The 23,258-nt window shown below is 34.3% G+C and overlaps 1 protein-coding gene across 1 annotated transcript in view; it reads left to right on the top strand.

The window, feature by feature from the left end:
- Nucleotides 1–8,080: 8,080 nt before the first annotated feature.
- Nucleotides 8,081–23,258, top strand: part of CDH18 (cadherin 18) — a 152,880-nt gene continuing 137,702 nt past the window's right edge. The window contains exon 1 of the mRNA XM_042839741.1: nt 8,081–8,308. Coding sequence (XP_042695675.1) covers nt 8,081–8,308 — 228 coding nt within the window. The remainder of the gene's footprint in view (nt 8,309–23,258) is intronic.

Genomic DNA, 23,258 nt, shown 5'->3' with positions numbered 1-23,258 from the left:
CAAACAGATGCTGCTATCTGCCAAAACTTGGGCGCTGCTTGCTGATTTCACAAAAACCTTGCTTACTGTACAAATTAACAGGGCATTCTGAAATATTTTATCAGCCACATGTAAATTCTTCTTTTTGTATGTAGCTATAATTTAATGTAGCTGTAATAGTTTCTTTTTATTCTTACTGTGGTCTTTTGCTCCCATAATATCTACAACCACATTTATTATGTTCTATGATGAAATATATTTAAAAAAAAAATAATTGGTGTGATTCTCACAGAACAATCACCCTTCTTGGCATACTAGAAAAAAAAATATTTTCAATTTTCAAGCATAGAGAGTAAGATTTGTTTATGAGGGTAGGTCACTTAATATTTCTCTCTGAAACTTTGAGTTCCAGGTTTGTGTGAACAATGACATATTTATCATTCTTCTAAGAAATGTATGTGCATTGCATTGCGTACATTATATTCCATAATTTTGATAACAAAACTGTAATAATTTACACAATTTTAAGAGTTTCAAGCACACAGTGCTGAACTAGCAGCAAAATATGGGAGCTAAATGTCTGTAATTCTTTCTAATGTCTACGATGGACTTCCCTTTCTTTTCCTTTTGTTTTACCAGTAATTTGGGATGTTATCATACTTCCCAAATGAGCTCTCGCTATTCAGCTTTGAGAAATAATTTCTTAGAATAAACAATACCTGTGGATTATACAGAAATAGTATGTTCCAAGTTCTTCCTATTTAAACTAGGTTTTTGGTCATCAGAGTCTCATATATTTGCTTTTGTCCCTGACTGAGTGACCTGACCTTTATAAATGAGAGAAATGACTCACAAAATCACCGAAATTTTTATTCTGCTAGCAAGTTTCTTGGAAAGAGAAACAAAACATAAGAAAAGGCTCTGCTGCTTTGGGAATATAAAAGCATCTTTGTGCTGTCTTGCATATCTTTATTATTCCTGGCTACATACGGGAACTGTAGATATAATTGTAGGTGGATTGGTCTCCAACTGAGACAAAGAGAAAGGTGTGAGTCAGATTCATTATTCATCTTTCTCTGTTTCACAGTTGTTCTTTCACAGCATGAAAAGGCTAGTAGCACTGTGTATGCAATTAAGCTATAGAAACAGTGGCTGTGTTTTATCTGAGTAATTGTGTTGTTACTGTGTTGTGGTTCTGCCGGTAGCATTCTGGTAGCGTCGTGTAGTTGGAAACAAAATTTTTACAGATGTTCATTGCGGCAGAACACTGTTGTTACCCTGAAGTTGCTATGTGTTTACTTGTTTTACATTAAAAAAAAGTTCTGTATTTGCCAGCTGAGGACAGGCTTTGAAACCTTTAATCATGTTTTAATGTCTTATTTCCACTAGCTAACATAGCTGTTAATTGACTGTCTATGTGTACATACTAAGTACAATTAAGTACTGCTCCTGTTCTGTTTGCAAACTTTGCATGTCTTTTGTTCAAGAAAGATGGGTTTCTCTGCACATTTACACTCTTTCATAAAATGCACTTACTAGCAGGGTAACAAATTAATTGATTCGTAGTGTTTAATGCCTTCTTATACCCATTCATATAAAAAGTATTTTATTAACTGCTTTCAACATATTTTTGGAATGAATGAGTTTTAAATAATCTCTATAGCTACTGCTTACTGGAGCTATTCACTGTTAATGGCAGTGATGAGGTCATAGCTTATCTTGTTTATCATCTAACCAAAGTATCATTTGGGTGCACTTTTAAAATTCCTGTTGTAATAATATAACTTGAATTATGTGCTAATTCCAATGGATTTTCTGCATTGTTGTGGGTTTTGTTAAGGAGCATAGATGGTTAATATGTTAACAAAACAAAACAAAACAAAAACAAACAAAAAAAACCCACAAAAAAACTGATATTGGCAGAGTCAAAATGAAAAGGCTGGATGGACACAGAACTTGATTGGTTGGTTCTGTTTTATGACCTGGCTAGTTTAAACGATACCACCTGTTCTAACCAGTGAGGTAATTTTATGAGGACCTGTTAGACTAACAGGGAACGTGGACTGCAAACTACTTTAATAATGGTAATGAAAGTTAAGGTTAAGTCAAGTCAATGCTGGCTAATTGTTAGGGCTGCAGCCAGAATTTTAAATGAAGGTTTTACATTTCTTTATTCATTCTTCACAAAGCAGTCAGTAGTTTACCAGAAAACTAGGAATGTCAGTGTGTTAATGCTGCATGAAAAGTTTTCTCTGGGCTGTATTTTTTTTCCTCTTCAGTCTCAAGGTATAGTTAGTATGCTGCAATAGATTTACAAAGGAAAAGATTGTGTTAGAAATAAATTCGTGCTGTGTTGAGCTTTTAGGTATTAATTGTCTAAAATAAGACCTACAATGGAAATAAAAATAAAAACATAAGGATTGTTTAATTAAACCTTGGAACTCCAAATTATTTCAATTCTAAGATCACATTTCACAAATTAAACCCAAGGGGATATCTGAGCTTTATTTTTTTGTGATTTTTACAGGGAATTAATAGTGCATTTAAAGCATGGAAAATTTTCAGTTAGTAAAATAGGGCATTTCAATTAATAAAAAACTAGCAATATACCTAATAATATAGGTAAAATGGATATTTGAGAATAATCTCCACCTTGAATTTAAGGAAGAACTAGGGAGAGAAATACACTGATTTGAAGATTTAGAAAATAGTCTGGATTAGGAGCACTTATGACAAAACTATCTTCTAAAGACTGAAGACTTCACTGAAGCTTCTGACATTGTTTCTATGAAGGCCTGAGGCAACTGGAAGAAAGGAATCTCCTAAGTAGGAATTGTTTGACATGTGTCTGTCAGTCAGTGTGTTACTGAAAAATTCATCACATTTTTCTATCTGAGATAATCTGATGAATTTTTTTTTAAATTAATGCTTACTCTGCAACTAAATGCAGCTATTGTTAACTTTAAACAATCAATTTGGAAGAGTAATTTATTAATTCTAATAAATTGGGTAGTGTCTAATTCTGGGCATCTAATTACAGCGTTAGGACACGTTGCAACCAGTTCTGTCCTGTCAAATTAGGCTTTTGTTATGTGGAATAATAATTTACTTTCCAGAAGGACAACTTGCTTTCTAAACGGAAGGATTTGTCTGGAGTGTTGTTATATTTTGTTTTAGAAAGCCCCAAAAGAAAAAGCGTCTCTGGTATAGATGGTAAAAAGGGGATTAAATGCTACATTTTCACTTCTCTTGGCAATCTCAGCATGCCGGATCACAGATTCACATATTTTACGTGGAATTTCTTTTCATTATTTTTCTTTTCAGTTAATTTTTTCCTTATCTTTGTTCCTATTGAACTATGTAAACTGGCTTTCTTGTACTCAGTATACTCTTACACTACAGGAATTGTACTGCTTGTGGCTTTTTCACACACGCTTGTAAATCTTAGGAAAAAAAATTGTCTCTGATAGCTTCATGAAGCAGCTTTGACAGCTGCATCTTTTTCCTGTTGAACTTTCCAGTTTTCTTCTTTATCTTGTTTTATTTCTTCAGTGAATTTTTCAATGTCCTTGTTTTATCTTATTCTTATTTTTTTACTTATCTTTTCATAATATCTGATTTCTTGTCTTTCTTTGATCCTTTTTTTCCTCACATTTTTCCCCACTTTTAACTCAACAGATTTTCTGTTTCCTTAAGTGAAAAAAAAATATTTATAGTTTATGTAAAATAATTTGTTAAGGGAAATGAAGTCAATTCTAGCTTAACAGAGTTTTTTTGGTTTCTTTGATTAGGAGAAATGGTCTTTACCAAAGGACTGTGTGGAAGTGTGAAAAAGGTACATAAAATTACGCTTTGGACACTGTTCACCCGTGAGTGGGGGTGATTGGCTTAGAGATGAGCCTTGCTTCTTTTAACGTTGATTCACATACCTACAGCATAAATGCAATGAAGAGACAAGATAACAATATGCAATACAGCTTTAAAATTCTCTCTGAAACAATTTGGATGCTCTCTCTGTCAGTACGTGCAGAATGCATTGCTCAATAGATGGTTGTATGTTGTCTGTATCATACTGGCTGAGAACTTTGTTCATCTTCTAATGCAAAGTTCAATAGCTCATCTCCGCCACAGCCTGGGGAAAGAGAGAAGAGATCAACTACAGATAAGTTTAATGAACCATTTCTCTTCATCTAACTACAATTTTTTTTCCCTGCTAGTTGTCAGATGTCCACTATAGTCCTGTATATATGCTTTGGACAATCTGTGAAACTCTTCTTCCTAAAGATAAAATAGTAACAAACTTTTCATTTCAAACTTTTCATTTCAATGCTAGCTCACTTTTCTGTCTTTGATCTCAAGATCAGTATAAAATTATTTCTGTGGTGGTGAAGGATGTAAGACAGGTAATGGACTAAGCAGAGGAAAAACAGAAAGAAAAAGATTATTTTCCTGCCTGATAGTTTATATTCAAATAATGTTATTGAAGTTGGTCAGATTTTGATAATGTCAGAATTTTTTCTGGAAGGGAAGAAGCCTATAGGGCAGAGTGCAAAGGGGGAATTCAGAAAGTAAATGAGAAGTGCAGTTAATTACAAGTACCGTAACTTATTGTAACTGCATCACAGTGGGGCTGAAAAGGGTTCCTGAGGGATGTAAAATAAATAAATAAATAATGTGGAGCTGCCCTGCATGTGCATTTACAAAGGTGAATTATTCAGATGAATACAGATATATGATCAATTTGATTATGAGAGGTAGGAAACACTGAGATTCAGGACAAGTCTCCACTATTAAGGATGCATCTCCTCCTCATGGTGCATACACATTTTGTATCACTACGCTTTTACTGGTTTCCTGGGAGTTCATTACTGAGGCTTGCTGCCATGCTAAGCAGTAACTACTCTTCCGTAATGATATTCAGTAGTGCTGGTGGGACTCTCCCACCTCATCTTATTTATTTATTTATTTTAATTTTAACTCATTCTGACAGTCCCTTGAGATACACAGCTCATTTTCATTAGGGGCTCCCAGGAGACAGCAATAACAGAATACTGCTTTGCAGCTGCATGCATCATTATAAAAAAAATCCATAAAGCAGGACACTTAAGCTACAGACGAGCCCTGAGCAGTCAGAATCTCAGTATGAGAGTGTAAGGCAACAAATGAAGGCATTTCAAAAAGTTCAATCCTTTTACAATTGCACACATTTTGTATATTTCCTATCTCCTTGTTATCCATTTCAGATCTTCCCATCTGTACTTGCCCCTGTAGACTAGCTTTGCTGTCCTCATGGCAAATTGTTTTGTTTTGTTTATTTGTTTTTAAATGAATGTTTCTAGTAAACCTTTAATAGAAGGATGCTGAGTAACTCAGAATAGTTTTATACTGAGCATTAATCAGGCTTTAGTTTTAATATAAGTTTACAAGAGCCAAAACACTTCGAAGAACCTTCACTACATATCCTTCTTCCTTTAATTGTCGAAGTTCTCATGTGGAAATGATTCTCCAGGCTTAAAATACAATTCAGTAACTCTAGAAGCCTGAATTCCTGTTTATAACAGGAAGCAGACTCCATTGTCATCTTTTTTTTTCTTTCTCTCTCTCTCTAATTTTAAAATATATGAGAATTTAAAAAAAAATAAGCCTTCAATTTTTGGTGTGTTTTTTAACTAATAACCTCAGAATGGAATTAAATAACATAGTGTTTTTGAAACAAAGTAAATCCACTTAATTCATTTTCTTCTGCTTACCGTTACACCTAAGCAGAGCAGACATTTAAGAGATGAAGAAGCCCTTTGAATTTTGTCACTTTTAAAAATTATTATTATTTGTTTTGATTGTGTAAATAACACAGTTTAAATGATCCATCTTGGCGTTTTTGAATTTACTCTGTAGATGACTTTTGAGAAGAGTGAGAAACAAAGATCTGTGTAGTAAATCGTGATTTATTGCTATATTCTGCACTCATATATATTTATTCTTTTAGAAAGTATGAGTTTTCCACTAGTATCATCTTAACAGTTTTTATGAAGGAAAGTTTAGTAGCAATGATTTTTAAATACATTTTAAATGTGCCATCTAAGAAATCTCAATGCACCTTATATACAATTTTTTGCATTATTATGCACTGGTGATAGTCTTATAAATGGCTCCCAGGCATTTCCCAAGATGGAGAGAAAAGGAAGAATAATAGTACTTGAATAAATAAAATAGTAGCCTTACTGTTTTGTAAGGTACCATTTAATTTAATGTACACCTGAAATATAACAATGACTTAAGTATTTATTTAAGAAGCCCATCTGCAATTATAGGAATCTTTAGGAGGAAACTTCATTCTTCAAGACAAAACTGATTTCTAGCATGAATAAAGGAAAAAATGCAAAAAGGGGAGGAAATCAAGGAGCAAGTTACAGTTAGAAACAAATGTGACTTGGAATCTCTGGATTTGTTCTCTGGTATGACTTCATACAACATTTAGCTGTGAAAAGTTCCTATTAAGTCACATTTCTGTGTAAAGAAGGTAACAATACATTATTGATGCATGAAAACTGTTCTGAAATGAGACGCAAGGCTTTTGAGAGATCAGCGGCTTGGTCTTTCTTGAGGTTGATGAGTGATTACATTGATATAGAAATGGAAAGAAGGGTAAAACTGAACACTAAAAATTCCTTTCTCCAGTAGAAAATACTGTACTGAGTTTCTTTTTTTGACTCCTCGCCAGACATAGGTGACTGGTGGTCTTTCCCTTACTTCATTATAATCCTTTGTAATAAAATGAATAATGGCAACAGAAAATATGTCACTAAGGGTATTTCTATTGCACAGCAAAGTCTTCAAGTCCTCTTCCATTATTGTGGAGAAAAAAAAATCCTGTTTCTTTCTGTTGGCAAGTTCATATAGATTTTAATAACTTTATGGTACCTAAACAAACCCAAAAACAGTTCTAATTTTTTTGGTGGGAGTAGATTTATTTACATGGTTGGAGTCTCCTACCTTGATTGATTCTTGGTACATTCAGATAAGAGATCGAACTGTTCGCTCAGAGTAATTATTCCTCTGAGGTTAAAACTTTTTTTTTTTTTTTTTCCCTAGGTATTTTGCTTTATATACAACATTAACTTCTGTGTAAATTTTCATATTTTACCATTGTGTGCAACAAGATCATATTTTTCTTTTGAAGCTGAGAATATATTGTCACTGGGAATTTTGGTCCTTCTATAAAAATAACCATTTAAACAGCAATATCTGAATTTTCTGTCAATACTATCTAATTTTATGAAATGCCACAATGGTATTGGTTGGAATTTAAGTAAACACTAGAGTAAAGATTCACATTTTGATTGAAAGTCTCTTTCAGTATGCTCTAATACTCATTGAGAAACCTCAAAGCCCATTTTGGAGATTTTCCTTTGAAAGCCATGATAGCTATTGTTTTTTTTACAATGTTGGAACTCTGTGCAGTGTATGGAAGATCAAGAACTTATCAGAAATGAATTTTCATTCCTTATCTATCTAGCATCTATCTAATGACACTGTAGGAATGATTTTATTTAACTGCCAGATCAGATCAGTGATTTATTTGCAGGTAATCACCAATTTAACTTGCCCAGGTCACTGAATTTTTAATGAAGCATATGTTCTTCATAGCTTGGAAAAAAACATGCTAATTCTTAAGATATTTTAATAAAAACAATCAAAAAGCACTTTTACAGAAAGGACTGAAATTTTAGCTACAGTGAGAGTCTTTGAGAGACTGGTTAATAAAGCTGTGAGTGTAATCTAAGGTCAAAAACTGAAAACTACTGGTTGTAGTGATGAGTAAGTGGCTTTCTTTTCTTTCCCTATTAGATAGAAAATGGTCGTCTGTGGAGCTCTATGGTGAAGACCTCAGAAGAAATATCAGTTTTTCCAGTCAGCTTTTCATAATGTAAATATAGTTTGAGCTTCCCCCAATGGGCAGCTAAACCATGAACAAGCAGAAAAACCCTTTTTGGACTGTGTTTCTGAACCAGGCTTCACCTTCCATCTCGAGAACTTTTTAAAGGATTACAGCTGAAAAAGACAAGAGAAAGAAAACCTTGAACAGGAACCCTATCCTACAATGAGAATTACAAGTACATCTTGTATCTGCCCAGTCCTAGTTTGTCTCTGTTTTGTGCAGAGGTGTTATGGAGCTGCTCATCATGGCTCCATCAAGGTGACTAGAAATCAAACCAGGCATACAGAAGGTGAAACAGAAGTACATCATCGTCCCAAGCGTGGATGGGTATGGAATCAGTTCTTTGTTTTAGAAGAACACATGGGACCAGATCCTCAGTATGTAGGAAAGGTAAGGTATTATCTTTTCGTTTTTATTTTTCCATCTCCTGAAACGTGGCACTGATAGAGGAAAATCAGATATCTCGTTAGATGTAACTTCATTTTAATGGTGGGCACCTCTCAGGTTGTTATATACAAGCACAGTGAGCTTACCAGTTCCCTAAGTATGCTTTCTTTGTGTATTATAAGCAAAAATATCAATAAAAGCAAATAGGATGAAGTTAGAGTATTTATTCTGAGCTCAGCTGTACATGCAGTAAATGTGGCTTCCATCGGATTTTGTAGACCCCTAAGTGAATAATATTTAAATATGTCAGTGCTAAATCCTTTTCTGGAGTATTTAAAAATAAGGTTCAGTTCTATATCGGGAAATATAATAAATACAATCTAGATTCAAGAACATATTAATTCAGATATGTAAGCGTAAGTTGGAAAAGGACTCCTTAAGGGAGAGCTCTCTGTAGCATTCTTATAATGAGATGCAGGTGGTATGTTACTTGCTATAACACATAAGAAGCCTGTAGAAACAGGAGGCCCTATATTTATGTTTTTATTTACATGGTGAGTTTCAGGCATAAGGTTCATGGTGATGCAGTTGTAGGCTATCCAACAGAATTCTAGTTTATTATGTGTAATATTGTCTGTATAATTTCTGTTTTAAATTTACATTAAAAAAAAAGCACAGAAATCATTCTGTGTAGCTTTATTGCAAGACACATGACAGATGGAGTTTTTTCCCCATGAATACTGTCAGCATAATGATAGAATTTCTTCTTATGTAACCTAGAAGAATCTTTATTTCTGTAATGAAATTGGAGAAGTATGTTAAATGTGAGTGGTAAAGAAAGATGGTTAATGGGAGTAAAGCATGGTAAATGAACTATTTCGTTTTGCCTTCATTTTGACCTGAAGATGTAAGTCTTTAAAATTATATTTTAGAATATACAAAATATCCAAGGAAACCAGTAGCTCCTGAAATCACAGATGTCTGGTAGCCAAGGCTTTCAAATTTGAACAGTATCATCTTACCCAAAATAGCAACTGGAGCATTTGCATATAAATATACTGTCAACACAAAAAATCAGAAAAATACCCTGTTTTTTTAGATCAGCCTTAGTAAAATGCCAAGTACTTGGCACACTGGAAATCTTTAGGATTTGTGCGGGAAATGTAGATTGGGGAATGACGTTTCTAAATGGAAATACTTTGTTACATTGAATTAAAAGTTTATAAGGTAGGTGAACTGATGAGGGAATATTCCTCCAGAGACCATGTTAGTCTGATTAACATTTTCATGTATGAGTTTGGAATAGAAGAAATATTCCATAAACGTGTTGCCAGTGTGGGTCTTTGCAGGAGAATCTAAAGATTATCTGGTAGAGCCAGATAGCATGAAGAATATTGGTACAGCAAGATAAAGGGTAAACATCAAGAATACAGTCTAATAATGCTCATGTAGAACAAGATCATGAGTTTCAACAGCTGTACACTGTTGATTCATCAAGTGTAAGGGACAGAGAAAGAGAAAAATCTGGTTGTCAGATCAGTTATAGATTCTACTGTTATACATTAAATAAGGTGGACATGATTTGAAGCTGCAAAAGCTGGGATGGGGAAAACAGGGACAATGTAGTATTAAAGCAGCTGTACAAAATAATGCTAACATGTTTACTGCTGCCTTTAATTTTGTTAAAAAAAAATAATAATAATTAAAAAAAAAAGAATTTACCTGTGAAGCTACATGCAGAAAATTCAACACTGTGGTTGGAAGTGATAATGGAAAGTAAAACATGATTGGATAATTGCCATCAAAAATAATAACAGAGACTATGTGTATATTTTGTAAATACACTTCAGAGGAAACCACAGGGGAAAGAGACCTATTTAAGTTGATTCAGCTTGTTTCTGCATCTGTTTCACAATGAGTTTATTTAGGATGGAAATAAGAGAGTGAGATTCTCAAAGAGGCTGTTAATAGGAAGAGTGGACAGGATCTGAAAGGATTTCAAAATAAAGCATCCTTGTCTTTATGATAGCATTCTCAAAGATGATTGCATGAAAGAGTAGACACCTATATGAGGATTTGGTGACCTATAGAATGATCCCTTTCAATTTTATGTTGCTATAATAATGTTGGAAATATTCTTTTGTCCTCTGACCTCTATATTAATGCTACATTTAAAAAGATCAATAAATAGGACCGTGTTTAATCCCTCGTAGTCAGAAGCACATTCCTTATCTGAGGACATTTCTTCCTCTATACTTACCAATATTTTTCTTCCTTTTCCTGTAAGAATTCCCTATGCTGTACATAGTTTTCTATACTGGGTACATCACAACACCTGTAAACTCATTTTTGCAGAAGCTTTGTGGGACTTAGAAGGTCTATTACTCTACTTTATATTTGGTAAATAAAGTTGTGATGGTTCTGATGATCTGAGTTACTGCAAATATCAATCACATTACTTCATTTACTTTTAATTTGGAAAAAAAGAAATGACTAGGTGAGACTGATGTTATGTTAGTAATGAAGATTGAGTAGTAATCATTGTGCATCGGTTGCTTTTCATTTTGAAAAATAGATGTTTAGTTGATGTTACATTTAATTATACATACCTCACAAGGCCTCATTTGACCTGACTAATTGAATAAGAGATTTTCTTTAAAAACCCCTCAGATTATGAAAGAAGGCAATGTGAGTGTTGCCCTTTAATTCTAGTCTTCCATTCAGTGGCAGCACCCTATCAATTCTGTCAATTATTAATTTTGTAGACTACTCTGCTTCACTGGTGAGTGTTTTGCCATTTGATATCTGTCCTTTCACATTTTTCACACTCATTTTAGAAGCATCATCACAGAAAGCAGAGTCATTATGTACAATGCTGTTATAATGATTGCAGTCATTGTCATGGAAATGTACACTGAGGACAAGAATAGGATAGGCCTGCAATGAATATAGTAAGGTTTCTCATTCTTATCAGGAAATGACTGTCAAGACTGTGGATAATTTTACTGCTATCATCTGTTATACACCAAAAGTTAGGACAACAAGTCATCTTTATATTTTAATATCAAACATATCTCCGTTTCTCAATCGTTACTTCTTTTCTGTAAGAAAATATAGTTTGGAGACTAGAACTGTGTATAAAACTAATGTGTATTAGTAATGATTATGAGACTTTTATAGGAACAAGGAATAAGGCAAAACACAGATCTTGGAAAAATTAGGTTGTGATAGAGATAAGAAACAAACATTTTGTAATTTTAAATATTTTCCATGGTACTGGCATTATTGAACTGGTTCTCTGTTGTTTTATTTGGGATCAGTCTTCAATGTTTCACAGCTTGCTCTCCCTAAAAGACAATTCCAAAAGCAGTTTCGTATTTAAAAAGGTATCTGTAAAGAAGTTAAAACCACAGTGACTTTTTTTCTACAGTCATGAATTATTTGGGGAGGCTTTCTTGAAAACTTCCTAAGATCAATGTCTAACAGTATTCAGGCAGACTGCTTATCTCTGTGTCTATGTGCATGTGTGCAATGAAGAAATTCCACTAAGCAGAAACAAATGCCTTTGTCCCAAGCAGTTGAATCCACAGAACCGAGCTTCCAGCTACAAGAGCAAATGTGAGACTTTGCATTCCCAGATGAAAACTATGCTACTTAAAACGTGACTGTGAGTACTGAAAAAGGGACTAGTAAGAGCAGTGTGAGCTGATAGGTGGTCAGATACCATCCTTCTGTTCACCATTCAGGAGAATGAAGACCCTCCTGAGGAAACTTAGAATAACTTGTGCTGTAGTGCTGCAAACTAACATTTTTAATCCAAGTTGCATTTCCTTTGCATTTCTTCCATGTTTCCATGTTTCATAATTCATATGTCAGGAATTGGAGAGCAGCAGATTTTAGGAGAGAAAAGAAGAGAATATATCTTTCAGTCTTTACCATTCTTTTTCATTTTGAATGTCATTGTCTCCAGAGTAGCTGTCTAGTCCCTGTGATATAACTTAAAAGTTACACTGGAAGCAAGTCATAGCTACACATTCACTGTGTTTTTTGACTTTGGGAGAGAAATAAATGTGTAGTGTAAAAGAGGAGATCGATATTGGTTAGAATCTGAGTGATTCATGCTATTAGAGGGAATAGCACAAGAATGTAATGAATAAGGCTGATACTTGATTTCTCTGTAGACCTTTCGGATCTTTGAAATACTGAATATATACCTCTAAATCCACTTCAAATATACCCCTCAGGGCAGGGATGGCTTTTCAGGTATTCAACTGTGTATAGCTTTTTAACAACTTTTCTTCCCAAATTTGGGGGATAGGGAGGGAGATTCTTAGTTTACTCAGTTCTTTTACCTGTAATACAAAAATAATTTGTTTTGATGGGTTGTGTAAGGAAGTATGGAACAGATGGGAATGAGTGTGAATACAGGAAAGAGAAGAGGAAAATTTAACTCTTAAAAAGTCCTAGAATTGTAGTACTGTAAGTTAGGTAAGGAAAGTCATCTCTGGTATTATGCTGAATTTTCAAGTTAATAGATCAACTAATTTGTTATTGTAGTCTTGAAAACAGAAATACTGCATAACAAACTTGTCATTCAGAATTTTCATTTTCAAGTCGAAATGAAGATGTGTCATTGCAAGAAATTAGTTCTAATACAGGAAAGTGAATTTAGTCTTCTCTGATAATATCAAGACAATTTCACATTTCAGATTTAATAACAGGAGAGAAAAATCTATCCTTCAGAATAAATGTTAAGGAAGAAACAAAACCTGAATTTTACAATTAAAAAGACTTCATTCAATGGCAGAGGTTTAAGTAAAATAAAGAATATGAGATGTTTCATCATTTTAAAAAACTAGCAAACAGTTCCAAAATTTAGTCTAATTTAAAACGCGGTTTTATTTTAATTTAAAGAAAATTAAAAGGTAAGTTTAAATGCTGTAGTCTAAAGATTTTGCACATAGCTTGCTAACCACTGTCATCCCTTTGTAAAATGAGTCTGAGGTGCATATCCTGCACAATGTGCATCCAATTTTCTACCATTTAAGTTGCTCCTTTTACAAATTTAGGCAAAATAATTTTCCTTTGTCTAGTAAAAGCATGGTAGCAATGAAAACATAAATGTGCAAATGAACATTTTTCTATTCTTTTATGAACTTTGCTTCTTTAAATTTTTACATTCAAATTTACTTATGTAGAAAAGAAAGCGTAATGAAAAGGAATGGAGTGAAGGCTCAGCAAGCTTTTAAATTACAAATATAATGTGTTTGGTGTGAAAAAGGTTTTTATTTGTGCTTCTTCTTAATTCTTCTAGAGATTCTTTGAAGTAAGGAAGATTAACATTGAATAAATAGAATTAACATTTAAGGAAACATTTTAACTGTTTTAATTCATTTTAAGGCTGAGAGATGTCTCCAGCTTCTACTGGAGGACATCTCCAGAGGAATCTGTGAGACTGAGATTATAGATGTTGGTACTGGATAAGTAGAGCTATGTACTTTAATAGATCCTTTCTTACTTTATATCACACACATACTCCTTTTACAGTTTCTCTCCTGTGTGTGTCTCTTGGTTTTAGAGGACTTTGTACCCATTTTTACGGCTTTCTGCTCCCTGCTTACTCAGGTCCTCATTAATGTCACCATGAATATTGATAAATAGCATCTTGATTCAGTGCCTTTTAAGTTGATGGGAAGCTGACACTGGTCGGACAAGGCAGTGTCTATTTCTTTTTTTCTATCTTTATCTCGTACTGTTGCTCAAGGAGCAGGTTTGCCAAGAAACTGAGGAAGTGGCCCCTCTCCATCGTACAGCTATTATGTAACCTGAAGTTAGTAATATGTGACATTATATATCCTATATGATATCAACTGCCTCATTTTCTGCTTATTTTTACAAAAAGCTGGCTAAGGACTTGTCACCCCAAATCTTTTCATACTAAAAATTCACAAGTGCGCTTGCTTTTTCTTGAGTTCTGATGATAGACAGTCTCCTGTGCTGCCTCCATGCTGATAGTAACACTGTCTTTATTAGGGAAATATTTTGTTTTTGAGGGGATGAGGGCACTTTATTCAAGTTCTACCAGTCATAGCGTGCTGTGGACGTTTACTTTTTATTTATTATTTTCAAATGGAATTTCTAAACATTGAAAAGTTATCTAGGGAAAAAGCAAAAGAAGTAAGTGCTTTCATCAGCCTGATCAATCCGACTTTCTCCTAGTGAGTTCTTGTATTGTAATCCTAGACAGAAAATGGCTATGTACAAACTGACGGGCATTTTGACTTGACGGACTAAACAAACAGAAAAGCATAAACACACTGAAGTTCACTCTCAGACCAAAGAAATGGGATATAGTATTTACCTGGTTTAACTTGATTTAAGTTGATGTGGAATGGCACCAGGAATAAACTTGGTCCTTTATGTCAAAACAGCAACATGGAATCTAATATGTCAAAATAATTCTGGTTTTGTGAGGAAGTTTTATACAGTTTGTCAGTATCAAACTGAGGTATCACTGCAAAAGGCTATGGAGCAAATCAACAGATGAACAGTAATTATCGCATGTACTTGATGCAGTGATCTGAGGAAATGTGCTGAAAGCAGTAATTCTAGTACATAAATTCTCATCTAAAACTATCTTCATATGTAGATATCCAAGTAACGAAAGGTGCAGTGATCTCAGTATTATTAATAGTAATATGAAACTTGTATGCGGGGAAAACCAAATGGCATTTAATAGTAAAGGAATATATTAAGGTAAAACAGTGATTAGTCAAGTGAAAATTTGCATTAATTGTAAAATCCACTGAGAAAATTGGAAATACTAGCCATAGAGAAATGCAGCAAAAGAGTTTTCCTAGACTGAGTGAAATTCAATACAGATAAAAATAGAATAGGACATGAGCTGCAACTGTTTCAACTGAGTTGTCAGTTACTTCTAATATGACCTTACAGTCCTGTTAGTTCCTTGAAAAACTTCCATCAGCTCTGTGCTTAGGAGCAATCCAATGAGCAATCTGAATATTAGGAATTATTAGAAGGGAAAAAATAACAGGGCCAAACATGTTTACTGTTTCAATCCAGAACATACCTGCACTTCAAAGACAAAGAACACTTCTCATTTTCTTCTCCTTTTCCTCAGTCTTACAACAACAATAAAAAGAGAGGTGCTACAAGATTTATTAAAAAAAAAAAAAAAAAAAATAGTTTCTGCATGAGGAACAACTTAATCCATGTTCTAGAATTATTTGAAGCTGTTCTGTTTGTTCGTTTTGAAAAGAGGATTTTTCATAGGAAGAGGCTGTTTTACTTCCTTGGAAGTTGTACAGGGAACAGCTGAGTGTAGGGGAGCTCTTCTGACTGAAAAGAGATGAAAAAAAGTGAGTTTGGTAGTGGACAGGCAGTCATGAGTAGTGTGAGGAACATGTGAATCAGGAATGAATTTCCCTATATTTTGCTTCCTTCTTACAAGCAGTAAAAGTCATCCACAATAAAAATAAAAACAAAACAGAAACAGACTATGGAAAATAATGCAATCTGTGTGAAATTTTACTATACTCCTAATTCGTCTCTCAGTAATGAATTGAGGTGATTCAGCAGATAAAAAAAAAGCACACTAAGATGTTGAGCAAGCCACAGTTTGATAGAAAATCCATTCATTTAAGAAATCAGAGCTGTATATTTGTAACCGTAGGCAGTTGAAATTTGGATAAAATAAATATTGACCATCAGAAACATTTATTCTTATATTAAATGTTGTTCCATGTTTGGTTGTGTCAGAGGCTGTTGCTGATGAACTCGGCATTCCCAGTCTATCTTTCCTTCTTAGATAACTATTCCTTTATATGTCTGTATTAGCATGACAAGTCCTCTCCTTCAGTTAATGTGGAAGTAGTTTCAACATTTCTCTGTATTGTTTGAAATCAATGGGGTGTGTTTCTTTCCAAGCAAAAAGGCAAACATTCATTATAGTGTTGTTTTTATAATTAACTAAAGAAAAAAGAAAAAAGTTTTTTTTGTTTGGTTGCTTGTTTTTTTTTTTTTTTTTTGTTTTTTGTTTTTTTTTGTTTTTTTTTTTTGTTTTTTTTTTTTGTTTTTGGTGAGTGTGTGTGTGTGTCTTGCAAGTGACTAATGGATAGTCAGCAGCTCCAAATGTTGGCGGTATTGTAGCTTTTGTTTTTAAATTGATATTATTTGTTCCTTTCTAGTTCTGACTAAAGATGATAGATATTTAATATTTCTTGAAAATCAGATGCCATTGATGAGGTCCTGTGTAAGAAACCCAAAGCAGAGACCCGGAATACTCTACTTCTGGCATACATAAGGGAAAAAAAAAAATCATCAGAGGTGAAAATTCTGTAACTGTTTTCATTTGTGGCCACTTTCTTACAAACTAGCTGTTAAACTTCCACCTTGAACTATACTCTTTCATCTATTATGTATCAATTTCTTCACTGCAGAGAGCAACATTTTTTATTAGAGTTTTCAGTGTCCCTCAAAGTACAGCCGCATCTTTGTCTTCACCAAAGATGCCAGTACTGACTACAGTAGTTCATAGTAGCAGAAAGATGCAAATCATTGGACTAGGCAGCACATAGGGATATACTTGATTGCAAATCGAGGGTTAGAGTAATATTCCTGGTTCTTTTGGGAAGAAAAATATTATTAAGTAGCACTATGCAGTATTGGTAGTAATACTGTAAAACAGTAAGTTTTCTATGGCTACTTTTTCATTTGGTCTATTTTGATATAGAGTAGAAGAAATCTGATATTAGTGTGAACTGCTTATATTGTCCAAGAAGGTAGGACCCACGACATCCTACAGCAGAATGAATGCTAAAATTTATTTTTGACATTGCTATTTCAGGGGAAATTAAGTTGTTCACAAGGCACATGCTGACACAGCAAACAGACATTCTTCTAGATGTCTCAGAAGTGCTCCAGCCTACATATTAGTATTTATTTATTTTCTGTTTTATTTTCTAAGGGAGCATTGTGGCTTAACCTGACAGGCAGCTCAGCACCACACAGCCATTCACTCACTCCACCCTCCCACAGGAATGAGGGAGAATGGGGAAAAAAGGATAGAACTTGTAAGCTGAAATAAAATCTATTTACTAAGACAGAAAAGGAAAAGAGAAATAATAGTGAGGATAATTATACATGTATACACATACATATATATATATTTACAAAACAGTTGATACACAATTGTTCATTGCCCTCTGACCAAAGCACAGCCAGTCCCTGAGCAGCAGCTGCCTCCTCAACCCTGCTCAGCAGCCTCTCAGTTTTATAGTTTTTTCATATGATGCTGTATGGTATGGAATATCCCTTTGGCCAGTGTGAGTCAACTGTCCTGGTAAAATCCCCTTTCAGATTCTTGTGTCCCCTCAGCCCTCCACTGGTATGACAGTAGGAGAAGCTGAACTGTCCTTAGTGCTGTATAGCTGTGCTCAGAATCAACTGAAACACTGGTGTGTTATTAACATTGTTTTCCTCTTGAAGTCAAAGCATAGCATCATACCAGATACTATGAAGAAAACAACAACTCTGTTACAGCTGAAACCAGGACAGTAGGGGGACAATGTTTTGCTCTGTCAGCCTTTTGTAGCAAACAATAATGAAAAAATCCCTAGGTGGAAAGGTGATACAAGAGCGTCAAGACTCACAGGTACTCCAGGGAGAATGTGTAAGTTCTCTGTCTACCACAGTTCACAGTTTTGTACGTTAAGGTTCCTTCAGAATTGCTAGAACTGTTTCTACTTTTGAAAATCAATGTTCTCTTTCTCTCTCTTTTTTTTTTTTTTTTTTTTTTTTTTTTTAAGAGAAAATTGTAAACTCGCTGTTATTCAGCAACTATTTTCATCAATGTAATGCCCTGACTACACCTGTAGGTGCAATAATGGTTTATTAAGCTGAAGTCTTTTTTAATTGATGGTACTTTTTACTCAAGAAAAATGATCTGCATTGTGTAACTTGGAAAACCAAGTAAATGCAGGAAACGAATTTTTTCCACTGCATCAGTTTATAGAAGAGAGAGCAGCACTGGTTTGTCAGCCATTCTCTTTTACCTTGAGCTCTCATTTAATATGCTCTTTCTTCCCCATGTTATTCCATTCTGCCTGGTTGTTTCCAGCCAGTGGTTACTGCATTTCCCAACACCTACATCCTTCCCCCATCAATAATGCCACTAAAGAAGTGGAGACAAACTGTTCTTCAAGCGTGTTGAGATTCTGCAGAAATATTTTCTCCTCACTCTTTATTACTCATTTGAATTCCCTTCACTACTTAAAATTTCACTGTAAGATTGCAGTTCCTATTTTCCAGAAATTCATTATTGCATGTGGTACTTTTAGTCTTGTGTCGTTGTATTGTGTCTACAATTCTGTTGCACTCTGAAATGTTCATCACTCCAGTGAAGCCCATAATTAACAAGTAGTTGTGCTGTGTAAGAGGGGACTCTGTTCCTCCCATTTTCTTGTCTTCTTCTATGTTTAGGTATTGCATAGAGAGCAATATGCATCTCTGCTGTCTTGCTTCAGCAGAACAGAAAGATTGAAGAGCTGAAGATCTGCAGCCTACTAAACAGTAGGAATAGCTTCTCATATGGTAATTAATAACATCTTGTAGATATTAACATATTAATGAGTTTTGTGTGTTTACACTGAGTTTCTGAGTAACTCTAGCAAACCATGCTAACGTGGAGATAATCTAAATTTCACAGACTGGCTTCTCAGCTAATGTAGGATGCAAAACACTGGATTTATTCTCTGAATTGTATTTGGAGATCCATCTTCATCCATAGGGAATCAAGGAGAGTTTTTTACAACATAGTTGTATTCTGAGATCTGTGTCTTAGTTGTTTGTTTGATGCACCTTCTGAAGAGTTTCTAGCAGGAACTGGTTATAAGTTTTTTCTGTGAAGTTTTTCCAGAGAAGAGATCATGAATCAGCTTTGTCAAGTAAGGTGCTTTGGGAAGTGTGGTTATGAGATGACATATGAGGAACTTGCTTTTTCTTCTGGTAGCCATTGGAAAAATATCACATGTGGAGCAGAAAGTTCAAATATTAGAAGAACTTGCCCGAGTGTCTGCTGTTCAGTTGGTGTGTGTACACAGGAACAAGGGTGCAGTTGGTACAGTGAACTTGTTTGGTTACCATTAAGGATATTTCATTATTTGTTGAAAGCTCATTTGGGTAATCTTTTCAGTTCTGTACTTCTTTCAACGTATGGATATTTTTGGATATATAGATAATTTTGGGGCTTGTCTGAATTATGAAGCTAAATAAAATGCTTGCCTATAATCCTAAAATGGATGATTCTATCAGAATGCAGAATTTTTATACTTTTTACAATTCCTGTGCAATTACTGTATCTACTGGTAGGTAACTTTTCTTGTTGCCTTTCGAGTTGAAGCAAAACAGTTGCAAATGTGAATTGTTCAATGCTGCTTTGAAAAATGAAATGAAACTGCAAAAGCTTTGGATTCATCAAAATCAATATATGTACTTTCAGGGAATTTTGCAGACCCTCTTACCTCAGAAAGGCCTCTAAGCATTACAGTAATGCTTGTTATCCTGCTAACAGGCAGATGCTACATTTGCAGTTGGCTTTTGTTTGAAAAGTTTTTGTTATGTGGATGTGGCAGGGCCTGGGTAAAGTAATGTGTAAAAGAGTCTGAATCATCTATCCACTTGGACATTGTGTAAAAGGACAGTTCTTCTCTAGAGTTTGATTGAGAAACTGTGTGACTGTGACTGGATTATTCCTGTGTGTGAGATGTACAAGAAAAACAAATTGAATAATTAATTGATTAATTAACCATAATGTACATTGGTTAGTTGAGCAGTGAGTGTTTTGTTTGAAGGCCTCTGATAGTAAATTTATTTTACTGACAAGAAGGGAAACTGAGTGCCAAAGGCATCTGTTTCTGCATATGTATAAACCCGTTGACGAAGGAGAGGGAGTGATTCCCAGTTCAGCTGAAAATTTAGCTGTATGTTTGTTAAAGAAAATGTTCGTAATAGAATAGCATTTATTTTCCTGTTTGAGAAATTAGAAGTAAACAGCAAGAAGACCAGTGCTATAATTTCTGTATATTTCACATTTCCTCTTTATTTTTCTGTTTGCTCAAAGATGTCAAGAATATTTTTACAGGTTTTTTGCACTGGGTCTGAATATCTTCTATAGACATTCTTTACTCTTTGAATTGATATTTTTATATTAGAGCTGCTCCCTTACAGCTGTTTTTTGTTTGTTCATTTTGATTTCACAAATACTTACCAAGCTAAAATAGTTAAACTGTCTATCAGTTGGTTTTGTTTTGTTCTGTGTTTTTCATTTAAAAAGGAGGGTTGGACTCTTCATTGAAGCAATGAATTGTATTTCGAAGGCAGGGTGAATGGTGGAGAGAGACAGCATCCAGTACCAAGCTGTAAAACAGAGGAGGGCATTGCAGGTGCACAGGGTGCACTGCAGGTATGCACTGACAGTAGTGATTTTCTTGCCTGCTCCAGTACTGACCCAGTTTCTCATGACTCAGGACAGCAAGAAGGGACATAACTGGAGGAGGGGTGAGTTAAAGACAGGGAAAACATGGAGAAAGAAAAAAGTGTGAGTATGAACAAGAAAACTTGATGAGATTGGCAGCCAGAGCTGGAAACATGAAAAGTATAAAAGGGTGGTAAATTGAGGAAAGATAAAGAACTCCCTTTCAAATGAGGATCTCCATGTATTTGAAGTCTAACCACTTTGTTTGAATAATGGACTACAGATAAAAGGGAATGTGTAACAAATGTGTATGCACCCTTGTAAGTTCAAAACATGTTCTTTTCTTTCAGCATTCCTCTGTTTATAGAACTCCAATAAATCCCCTCATGTTTCTAAAAGTGAAGAAATTCTTTTAATAAACTTGTGTAGTACATAAAATTTGTGCAGAATAAAGCAGAATATTGCCCTGTTGTTTACATATTATTCAGACAGAATAATAATTAACAAATAATAAATTCTCTAAGAAAGAATTATTGATATGATTACATTATTTTTGCATGTAAGCCTATTCTGGTGAGAAAAAGATAAATATAAATATCCCTTTTAAGAAATGTAAGAAAACGGATAAATCTGCTTGTTTATAAAGCCTTCTGTCTACTAAGAAATCTGAGCAAGAACAGCCTTTCTTACAAGATGCTTGTTATTTGGGAGATTTTTGAGTACTTGTTTGGTTTTTTTTTGTGTGGATTTTGTTTTGATCAAGGAAAATGTGTTTTGATAGTATTTCAGCACCCCTGTCCATAAGATAAAAAAAATGACGCTGGCATATAATGAAATAATGATTCCCTGAATAAGAATGAAACCTTTTTCCAACCCTTTACAAATGCTTCCTTGAATGTTAAAGTTTGATTTATTCATGGAAGTGAACTAGTTTACCTATCTTTAATCAAAGCAAGATTACAGATTAGGAGGAGATGATTTATACATGAAGTAGCTAAAATGGTTTTTTAAAAGGCCACAGTTTCATAGGTCAGGAAGAAACCTCAAGAGACCATCCATTCCAGACCCATAGCCCATGATGGGAATAGTTATGACTAAACCTTTCCTGACAGATTTTTATCTGTTCTGTCTCATTTTAATCTGTACTCTTTTGCATCATCTCATTCATTCAGTTTTTTTCCCTGATTTTTTTTTTCCGTTCTTTTTTTTTTTTTTTTTTTTTTTGTCAAAGCACTTGTCCACATGCCAGTTACTTTTGTATTAATTCTTGAAAGAACATGCACATGGAGGGGATGTTGGAGGGAAATAACTAAAATGATCATGAAACAAACTGAAGTTGTATTCAAAACTAATTAGCTAGAGATATTCATCCAGCCAGAGTGATTGAGTACACAGTTATTTAGTGTATATGAAATGTTCTGAGAGTGCTGGTGCAGTGCAATCCATACAGCTTATGCAGAAAGCGACCTGTCTTCTTAAAGCTTTAGGAAGAAAAACGCAATCTTGGTTAGTACATGGGTAGTAATTTTGGATGTGACAACATAGGTATAGTATTCCTTCACTTCCTTGAGGTCCAGTTACCTCACCAGCTCAGATTTTATTTCACCTTTCTTCCTCTTTTGCAGTAGGTAGAGAAGCGTAGCTTTGAAAATAATTTGCTCCTCTACCATGAAGTGAAGAATATATTTTTTATTGTCTATAAAAGTGAACGAGTGAAGGGAATGCTTTAGTTTGGATAAGAGAAGGATAGTGCTATGTAGAATTTATAAACTATAAAGTTGAGAGAGTATTACAATAAAAAGTTGATTTTTTTAACAGTGCAACAGGTGAACTTTCCCATTTCTGGCTTTTTACAATTGGATAATATTAAAAAAAAAAATTAGCGTGATTATTATTACTGGAGGTGGTTGAATGAAGTAGTGGCAAGACTACTATGTCAAAACTCTTCTGTTGGTTACTGAATTGAATTGAAATTGAAAACTGCTTAAAATGTTTTTGGATGAATTCATACACATTAGGCCTGCTTGCTGCTAGTTAAATGTGGGTATGGAACATCCGTATTTGTTGAAAGTGAATGTACTGTTTTATTGTCAGGTAATGTTATGTTGCACAGGCTTTGTTTTCTCCAAGAACATCTTTTAAGATCAAATGAAACTTGAAAAATAATTATTTTAAATTAGAAGAAAAATTACTGAACTCACAAAGCATAGCATGAGGTGTTTGTGCAGTGTAAACAGTAAAATACATGGGTAGAGGTAAACTCATAACACTACTGTAACACAAGTTCATAACATTAGTTACCATAAGGCACACAATTAGCCTTACAGCTAGCTGTGCTAATCACAGTGTACTTTGGGCTGTGAAACTGTTTTCTGGATTTTTATTATAAATTGAATTCTGCTTTCACAAGGCTTCACATTGAGCATTTTGAGAATTTCACAAACAACTATAATCATCAAA

Source organism: Centrocercus urophasianus, unplaced genomic scaffold (genome assembly GCF_019232065.1).
Source record: "Centrocercus urophasianus isolate 14NV4802_14NV808 unplaced genomic scaffold, USGS_Curo_1.0 seq_11, whole genome shotgun sequence".
In the NCBI taxonomy this organism is placed as follows: domain Eukaryota; kingdom Metazoa; phylum Chordata; class Aves; order Galliformes; family Phasianidae; genus Centrocercus; species Centrocercus urophasianus.
This window is presented reverse-complemented; position numbering and strand designations above follow the sequence as displayed.